General features: G+C 36.2%; 1 protein-coding gene across 1 annotated transcript; it reads left to right on the top strand.

Moving 5' to 3' along the window:
- Nucleotides 1-8,727: 8,727 nt before the first annotated feature.
- LOC121257115 (BAHD acyltransferase At5g47980-like) lies at nucleotides 8,728-10,189 on the top strand. Its single transcript, XM_041158008.1, has one exon. The coding sequence runs from the start codon at nucleotides 8,776-8,778 to the stop codon at nucleotides 10,099-10,101; it is 1,326 nt and encodes a 441-aa protein (XP_041013942.1). The 5' UTR covers nucleotides 8,728-8,775; the 3' UTR covers nucleotides 10,102-10,189.
- The last annotated feature ends 201 nt before the right edge of the window (nucleotides 10,190-10,390 follow it).

Raw genomic sequence — 10,390 nt, forward strand, 5'->3', positions numbered from 1 at the left:
TCATATTTCTAGTTGGGATAGGTTCTGATACCATTTGTAATGTCCCAATGGAAGGCCCAAACCACGTGACTTATACTCCAAAATGACTAGTCAATGATACAATTGGAATTCCATTGGAACATTATAAAGAGAAAGAACTTCTCATTCCCAATCAATGTGAGATCTCATACACCACCTAGTCTTATCCTTATCATATGGGGTATCACAATGTCTCTCAAGTGGATTCCTGACAGGTATTATCGTAAAAAAAAAAAAAAAAAAAAAATGGAGTGCCAAATTTATTTTTGGCCTTTGAGTTCAAAGGCAATTTCAAGAGGGGGGAATGTTATATTTGCATCTTTGGAATAATTAATAATGATTTGTTAGGGTTTTATGGGATATATTATTTGAATAAGGGAATAAATAAATATTAAGAGTTTTTTAAATTAGGTAGTATTTGATCATACTAAATCTTTTTTGTAACCTTTTTAAGGCCATCGATGTTAATAATAAAGGCATCGAACTTGATTCAATTTTTTTAAAAAATTTTGTTGATTAATTGGGAGGTCTAGGACTCCACCTCCAAGTGTCCTACAAAAGAGGTAGTATTTGAATAATACTATTATGCCGCCCCATTTTGACATCTCATTTTGACCGCTCATGCATTTAATTTATTCTTACATTTTTTTTTTCTTTCAGTTATTGATTAAAGAAGTGATTATTAGTGTATTGTTATTTTTTATATATTTTTTAAAAATGTTTAGAAATATTAAAAAAATATGAACAAAAGTCTAGAGGCACACCCACGGCCACTATTGGACGGCACCCTAGCACCACTTCTCTTGAATTATTCCAAATTATCTCATTACGTGCCCGATAAATTGAGCACGTAACATGATGCTGATGGTTGAAAAGAGTGCAAAAGAATAATACATTGAACTGAATGAAGGAAAAACCACTCAAAAGTAAAAAAAAAAAACTGGACATTGTTTTCATGACAGCATGGTGTCTATATCTAGATGATTGTTGCATATCAACAAACATATCAAGTTGCCAAGAAAGACAAAAATCTCTGTCATAGATTCAATTTAGGTATATTAAAGTAAATTCAAGACTAATAAATATCTCTTGCGCATGCTCTCTTGATGCAGTTCTTTATGGGGCCGGGCTGAGTATTAATTTGATGCTTTCTGTGGATGATAAATAATAAGGTAAAAAATTGTCTTGAGAAGATCAATAATACTACTTCAAACTATTTTTTATTTGTATATAAGTTAATTAATATTAATCACTACAAGAAATAAGGCTTTTTGTGGTGATTTTATGTCGGTTGGAAATAAAATTGCTGCAAAAAGCCTTTAATTACGGCAATTTTTACATCGTCGCTATTTTTTTACGTAAAATTTTGAAACTAATTTTTTGCGGCGATTTTTGAAATTTTCGAGACGATAATATTCACTGCAAATATTAAATTGGTCTTTTACAGCGATGATTCACTCTTTGCGATGAAAAAATTTGCCGGCATATTAAAAAACTTGTTATGATGATTTGTTAATCGTTGCAATTGCAAAGTGGTCTTTTGCAGCGATTTTTTCACTTTCAAAATCGCCCAAAACAACTATTTCCAGCGAATTTTTGATTGACGCAACAAAAAAAAAAAAAAAAAAACGAAACTAATACTTATTTTTGGCGATTTGAATTTCGCAGGTGACTTAGAAGCACGAGTTTGGATAATATTGACGAAGAAATTAACTGTTAAGTTTTTGTAGCAACTTTTATAGCTATTGTGGCAAATTTTTTCCGCCACAATAAGCACTTTTTGACTGTAGCAAAATTTCATTTCCGTCGAATGTTATAATCACCGCAATAGATAATTTTGCGGCGAAAATTATCGTTGTAAAATATTTGGGGCCACTTAAAATATTATTAGCAGCGCTATATACTCGCCGCAAAAAAGTATTAAAATTAAAAGCCCTGCTTTTTTTCCATTCATTTCCCTCCATCCCTCTCCCCCCACCCCCTCTCGCCCCTCTCTGTCTCCAATCCCTCCGTCGCACACAACCCACGCCACCGCGCACAGCCTGTCGCCAACGTTCCCACCACGCCACCGCTACCTCACCTCGAAGGCCACCCTCTCCTTCTCCCCCAGCCCCAGCCGGATCTCTACCCTCCCCGAATCTGGCGTCACCCTTCTCTCTCTCAGATTTCTTTATATCATAGCCACTAGGGGTGCCATTCGCCACGACCCACACGTCGACGCCGTCGCCAGTTCTCCGTCGTAGCCCTTTCTCCTCCACGCCTAGCCCAGCAATCCGAGGCCCTCCCTCTCCCCCTTGCTTTGTTCGCAGCCCATGGTCACCAAGTCTCCCCAGAGCCACCGTGCTCCTCCTGAGCCACCACTCCACGCCAAGTAACCACCACGACCACCCCTGATATTGCCTTCTGTTTTCACATTTATGGGTTCTTTTCATTCCTGTTATATTTGCTTGATTTATTGTTTTAGTTCCGTTTGGAGATTGGGTTTTGTGTTTATATCTGTGTGGTCGCTAGTTTGTTTATAGGTTTGTTTATATATGTGTTTATATTTGAAACATTTGAGATTCTTTCCCCCTGGATGACTTAATTCCATCAATGTGTAATTTATAGATACCGTCTGCATACGATACTAGAGCCAAAATTGTCAAGGTGAGTCTTTTAATGTTTCAAATGTGGGAGTAGATTAAGTCAAAGTATAATGGTAATTGACCTTGAATGGTCTTCAGGCATATATATCAGTGCATACATATACATATAGCCTTATAGATAAAAGTCTCTTGCTAAATGAAAATATGTTAAGTTACTCAAGCAGCAGGTTTTGCGGCCAAGTTGGAATATCAGTGCTACCTCTAGTTAAATACAACTTCTCAGTTTCTCGATTTTTTGGGTTTTTTTTATCCTTTACTATTTTTGTTTAGGTCTTTCTCTTGTTTCAAGCTCTTAGTTTTTTTTGTTGTTTGTTCATGTTACTTGGTTATATTTTTTCTAGACTATTTTAGTTTTAATTTGGGTCTGAATTCTTATAAAAAGAAGATATTGCCTAGAATTACTGTGCATTTTGATTGGTGTTCACCCCTTATATATTTGTTGAGACTATATTAGTTTATCAAGCTTCTTTGTTTGTCAATTTGTTTCTTTTTTACCCATCGTCGAATGCAAAAAAAAAAAAAAAAAAGGTAGATGGCACCACTATAACCACTTATACAGCACCATTTTTTGCCTCGAGGATCAATAACAAGTATTTTACTTCTGACCTCAAAAGAAAAATTAATATATAGATGCTAATTGAAGATTTTACCAAAACCATAGTTTTACTTTTCACTTATATATTTACCATATTATGAAGAAAGGCTCTCGAGTACTACTTCTTAGCTCTTATTCATTACTTTTTATAAGTTTTTCGCTCCAATTCAATTTAATTCATTTTTCCATATTGAATAATAACATTTAATTAGTTGCGTGATCTTATATATCATGCAGAGCATGAGAAAAACAAAGCTGTTCTGGGTTTCAGTTGGAGCCCCTCTTGTGTCTGTGATCCTCTCAACTCTTCTGGTCTTTGCATTCAAGGCTGATCATCATGGCATTAGCGTGTAAGTTATTTGCAAGGCCCTACTTCCTATTTGGAGACTCAAAGGTTCACTTATGGCCGGCCAACGTAACCAAAATCCTCATTACTAATTATTTTTTAAGCTGTTTTGATTTGTAGATTGGAAAACTACAAGAAGGATTGAACCCACCTTCATGGCACATGTTGCATTTTCATGGTATCCACCTAGGACTGGTAATGAACACAGGGCTGGTTACTGGCATCCTATCCCTCACAGTATATTTTATTTCCCATCAATATTCAATATTTGTAATGTTTTTCTGGTTTTTATAACCACAAAATGCTAATCAATTTTTGTTTTAATTTAGTTTCAAACAGGAAGGCATTGCTGTGGGAAGGACTTTTGTTGCTCTAAAGGACTACCGAGTAGATGGAAACAAGGAAATGATAGCTATTGGGTTAATGAATATGGTTTCTGCAACTTTTTGTTTCCTTCTATGTAAAATGCTCCATTTAGCTTATTTTTACCTTCGCTCATCATGCACTTTGAATGCTTGTAGGGGGAGCTTTATGAGCCTATAAAGCCTCATGATTGTTTTTGGAGCATAGGTATGTTATCATTAAATATCTGCATTAACTAGTTGAAGCTTAAAATTTGATTAGTCTACTCAAGACAAATTGCAAGTTGATTAAGTTCGTGAATGGAAGACATTAGTGGGAAGTTCTTACTATTACCACACAAAAATGTCAAATATATGGTTAAATCAATCATATAAATTCTGTACATATTTGTGTGTTTGGGCAGAGTTTGGTAGTCCATTGTTTTTGTTGTTGTTTTTATCAACAACCATAAATGAAGTCTCGGGTTCCTTATTGAGATTGATGTGCTAAAACCTATGATTCAAGGTATGAACCATGGTTTGCGAAAGTGTTGTAATGGGGTGTCTAAAATTTCTTGTAACTAGTTGTACGAGAACTTGTCACTTGGTGTGATGATTGTGAGAATCCTTTCACTCTCTAATTTTTTGTTTGGGTGTTTTTTTGATTTAGTAGTTTGCACATGCATTGAGTGGAGCTAGGTAATGTGAAAAAAGAAAAGATGTGGGAACCAAATTTAGAAATTTATAGTGAATATAATTTGGATGTGCATTATATTTTTTATTTATTCTGTTTTGTGAATTTTTTATTTTATTTTATTTTCTGAAACATCATTTCTGGCGAGTTCAGTTCGCCGAAAATAGTTTTTTTCTTCATATAAGAGTATTTGCGGTGACAAAAATCACTGCAAATACTCTTTCAGCGACATCCTCCAACGCAAATAAATTTATCATTCCCAACGATGCATTTAAACGTTGCAAAAGTGTCTAGTAATTGCAGCGAGTTTTTTTTTTTTTTTTTGGTGCAGGGATTTATTAACGACCTATAATGTATTTGCAACGCGATCGGTCACTTGGTGAAGGCCTTTTTTGCAGCGCCTAAATGCATATTTGCGGCAGATAGGGAAACGTTGCAAATAATTTTTGTTTCATCGTTTTATTATGATTCGACGCTTATTCTTATCAACATCCGATCTTTGACAACCAACATGCAATGATTAAAAATTCGTTGCAAAAAGGTATTAGCGGCGTTTTTGGGGCTTTTAGCAGCGAAGTTGAAGCGCTGGAAAAGACCAAAATCCTTGTCATGAATTTAGAAGTGAATATTGTTGAGGAATAATCTCACACAGCCTGTGGACAAGGTCTTGTATATACTTATAAGGAATGAACAATCATCTCTTGTAGAATCGGTTTTATTAGATGAGTTAAGCACATGAATTTATTCAAATATTTGGGTTTGTGGGTTAGATTTGTATCTTGTCTAACGGCCATAAGTGACCTAGACTTACACACCTCATTTAATTATATTAGTAGAACTCATCTCTGAATATTTTATCTGACTTATTAATACAATTTCATATCCTATAAACATAAATTTGATTAATTATAATCATGACTAGATTCTTAATAATCATAACTAATAAATATAATTTATAAACTTCTCCACGCATATATAATCTACATAAGAAACTCGTTATAAAGGTAAAATAATATTGTGGGTTAAACCTGTTGAAATATAATAAAATTTTCATATCTATTAATCATGCCTAATCGAATCAACTTGGTTTGGTCCGAACCATATCACAATAGATTCTTATTGTCCAATCATGTTTGTGTTGGACTCGTTGAATGTGTACAAACTTGCAAACTCTACTCCGTTTAGATTTAGAGATGAGTTGAGATAGTTTTAGATGAGTTGAATAAAATTTTATTAGAATTTTATTTTTTAATATTATTATTGTTTTGAGATTTGAAAAAGTTGAATTGTTTATTATATTTTACATGAAAATTTGAGAAAGTTGTAATGATGAGATGAGATAAGTTTCCCATCCAAACCAGGGCTTTGAATTCTATTTGCAAAAATTGCAAACCCGATCATGACTGAACATTTCCAAATATAATTCCTTCCGGCCTGGTAGCAAAGAACATCCGCTTGCTGTAATTTCTTGTCGTCCACCTCTGATCTCTCTCTCTGTCTCTTTAATGTTATAGAAGTTTTCCAATCTTTCCTTTTTCTTACATAGAAGGATTAGAACACGTTCCACCGGTGGGTAAACAGTCGGACAAACTGTGGCACCTTTAAAACCTTCTCCACGATGATCATGACAATTACGACAACGACAGGATTATTAATTGTATTTTTATAATTAAGTGGCTATCTACCCAACTTGGTGGGTTTATGCTTGATGTATACTGAGGATGCATGGCCCATGATGATCATGAAGACGACGCTACGTTGTTGACAGATATTGTTTTACAGTGCAAAAGGGCAACAAAATCGTACACAGTAGGAACAAAGGAGACTGAATTAATCCATATATATATATATATATGTATGTATGTATGTATGAATACATTGGATACCGTAATTGCTGCTGCATATTGACAAAGACATGATCTAGTAGTCAACCAAAAACAAACTGCATCCGCATCAGAAAATATTATATTAATAGACTGAAGTTATAAAGTCTAAAATTAATAGGTTGGTTACAAGATTTCTCAAATCCAAATTATAGAGTGAATTAAAATTAAAATTAAAATTCGATCTTCTTCAAAATATTCATATGAACAAGCATATATATATATATATATATATATAAGAAATAAATTCATTTGATCTTAATTATATATGTTGCAGTAAACAAGATTTATCATAAAAATGGTGCAAATCTATTGATGATCTCTAAGTCATGACCAAGAGATATTCTGACTAATAAAGGCATCCAAGTGTCATGACTTATAGTACTTGTATATAGTAGTTTGATCGAACGCGCAATGAAATGTGTTCGAAAATAGGGTATGGTCTAACACTGAATTTAACGTTCGAACATTTCTCCGTATTAATACGTTAGAGCAAATTGCTTTCGATCAACTTCTCAATCCAATGCATTCGAACATACTTTTAAAGTTAACAAAAAGATTTGACCGTTTCATTGTCTATCTGGGATGCAGTTTAATCGTCACATAAACAACTTACCGTTCGAATGCTATCAAACAATTTTGTTCAATTTTGTCTCAAAAAGTATTTTTTTTGGATGAAATTTAAATTTTTGTCCAAAAAAATCTTTTGCGATGAAAATTTTGGTTCTAAAATCCCTGTTTTGTATTACTATAATTAGAAGGACTTACTTTTATTTCTGTTATCTATATATAATTAATTTTTACAGCTGCATGTAGAATTTTTTGTGCACTGATCTATAGGTTTAGTTAATCTTAAAATCCATGAAAACTTCGATCGAAATATAACTTCATGATCTATAAATAATCGAAGAAAACTATCATTGACAGATTTTATCATGTCACTTTAGTACCTATATTATATCTATTTGCTCGCAATGCAAGTTTGCTCCACAATCCTTGAACTAATAGCTCTACCATCCAAGGTGAACACGTGCCAAGAAGTTGACTTTGTAGAGTCTTTGTATGATTGAAAATACTGGAAGCTTCCTTGAGCAGTGACCTTCTAAAGTTGATCGGTGGAAATGGAAATGTCGGTCCTTGTATGTATATATATTCCCTGCCCAAAATGAAATTATGCGTGTTATAGATGTGTTTCGTATACCTGGACTAAGTTCCTGCAACTTTGGTCTTGAGGTTTCCACCTGTGATCACAAATTAGATAAAGATGGGCTCGGTGGTGGTCTAGAAAGCCTCCGATGCCAAAGTTAGCAGTTTGTCTAAGAGAATTGCTGGAGAATAGTAGAGTTCAGAGAGTCTAATTTGTAACCCCGGGGGGGGGGGGGGACATTCCCGTACCTTGCGTTAAGGGGTCTGTGTCACGCCCACAATTGGCCCAATCATGGCCTTTAATGCGATGTGACATTTGAGGTGGCGCCATTTATGCGACATGGCTTCTCGGGTGGTGCCTCAACGGTTGACGATTGGTGCGTCACTTCTTGTTCCCATCGTCAGAGAATGAAGGGTCACTAGTGTTCTCCATTCACTTGCCAGTGTGGATCCTCTAATACTAGTCATCATAAGGGAGTGTCAGGGATAGACGGGACTATCAGGGATGACGCATCCCACCTATCCCCTTCGACTTGTTTCCCGTGCAAAGCATTTCCTTTCTATTAACACAATTCGTGGGCAGGGCCCCATGGGTATTTTTGGGCCACTGGGGAAAAGGCAGGTTCCAGCTGGAGAGGGGCTTTATCATCTGGCCAGGCCCAACCCTGTGGGACGGGGGAGTGAATTATCCCTCCAAAGGGCATTACCAACAAATTCATCCTCATTCAACTACCCTTCAATTATGGATTTGTACCAATTAAAAATAAACAAATGGGAAGATGGATGAGAAAAACATGTGATGTTGGGGGGTTTCTAGTCAACACCAGCACGTTGGCTGGTTTGAGGTACGAGGCATTACAAAATTACTTAATAAACTAGAGGCGACTTGTTGGAATTATTATTCTTATTCTTATTCTTATTATAATCATTATAAAGGACAGATGTGACTCTCGACCTATCTTCCTGTATGATTAAATATTGTCTCCATCTTTATTTTATGACAATCATATTACTCACCCTTATTATATATATTAAGATAAACGCTGCTCGAGTACGACTTGAACACCATTAATAATGAAGGAACACAAGCATACCAAATAGCTAGCCATGGAGATCAAAGTTGAGATGATCAATAGAGAGGCAATAAAGCCTTCCTCTCCAACTCCTCATCACCTTAGATGCTTCGATCTCTGCCTTTTAGATCAGCTCCAACCCCAAGTTTATATACCATTGGTGCTATTCTACTCCAACAACAGTGATGGCAGTTCTTTTCCCGACCATTTTGAGGCTGCTGATATATCCCATAGGCTAAAGACATCGTTGTCTGAAACTCTGAGCCTTTTCTATCCACTTTCTGGGAGAATCAAAGATAATGTCTCAATTGAGTGCAACGACGTTGGAGCTGATTATTTGGAAGCTCGAGTCAACTGTCGCCTCTCAGACATCCTAGAACAACCCGAACAGAAAATGTTGTACCACTTTCTTCCTAAAGAGATTGAATCTCTGCAAGCAAGCACAGAACGTTTGGTTCTAGTTCAAGTTAGCTTCTTCGAATGTGGAGGAATGGCCATTGGCGTGTGCGTTTCCCACAGGGTAGTCGATGCAGCTGCGACTAGCATGTTCATTCACAGCTGGGCTGGCATGGCTCTTGAAGCGTTTACAGATGAGGCAGTGCTGCTACCGGAATTCAGTGCAGCATCTCGCATACCACCAAGAATTGAATACAAAGTCGCGGCGCCAGCCATGAGCTTGGTGAACGAGACGACTGTTACGAGGAGGTGCGTTTTCGATGCATCAAAGATTGCATCACTCAAGGCAAAAGCCGCCAGCGCTAGAGTTGCGCAACCCACACGTGTTGAAGCGGTGTCATCTCTCATTTGGAAATGTGCAATAACCGTCTCAAGGTCAAAACGCGGATCTATAGTGCCATCTACACTGACGCAAATGATGAATATCCGCGGAAAGCTTGTCCCGTCATTTCCAAAAAATGCTTTTGGGAATCTCGTGTGGTCTTTTGGGGCACAAACAGCAGAAGCTGAGATACACTTGGACAGCTTGGTTATTGAATTAAGGAAAGGGAAAGAAGCTTTTAGTGAAGATTATGCAACAAAATTACATGGGAACGAGGCTTTCTCTGTGATTAGTCAGCATGTCAAACAGTTTGGTAAGCTTCTCGCCTCAAAGGATATGCACCAGATTTGCTTTTCTAGTTGGTGCCGATATCCACTATATGAGGCTGACTTTGGGTGGGGAAAGCCAACGTGGGTGACACTTGCTAGTTTGGTGTTCAAGAACGTCGTAGTTCTGATGGATACGAGAGATGGCAGCGGAATAGAAGCTTGGATTACTCTTAGTGAAGAAGACATGGCATTATTTGAACACGAGAAAGAGCTGCTTGAATTTGCATCCTTCAATCCAAGTGTTCATAGTTAAATGATAATCTTTGTTTCAAGTTGTCTGGAGTGTAATTAGTGTGCTTGCTAATACTAGGATTAATGTAAAAGGTTTAATATTTGTTCTAGACTTTTTTTCTTTCACTCCATGGATTGTTTCAATTAAAAATGAATATATTTATCTATTTAAGTTTGCAACTTGTTGATCTCTGATGATGTATTATTATTATTATTATTTGCTTTCCTAATTTTGTCTGTTTGCCCTTGGCTTGGTTAGCAATCACATATCTCCAACTTCTTTCTTCCGCCCCGGCCTATATAATATATAT

Source organism: Juglans microcarpa x Juglans regia, chromosome 3S, assembly GCF_004785595.1.
Source record: "Juglans microcarpa x Juglans regia isolate MS1-56 chromosome 3S, Jm3101_v1.0, whole genome shotgun sequence".
Lineage (NCBI taxonomy): Eukaryota > Viridiplantae > Streptophyta > Magnoliopsida > Fagales > Juglandaceae > Juglans > Juglans microcarpa x Juglans regia.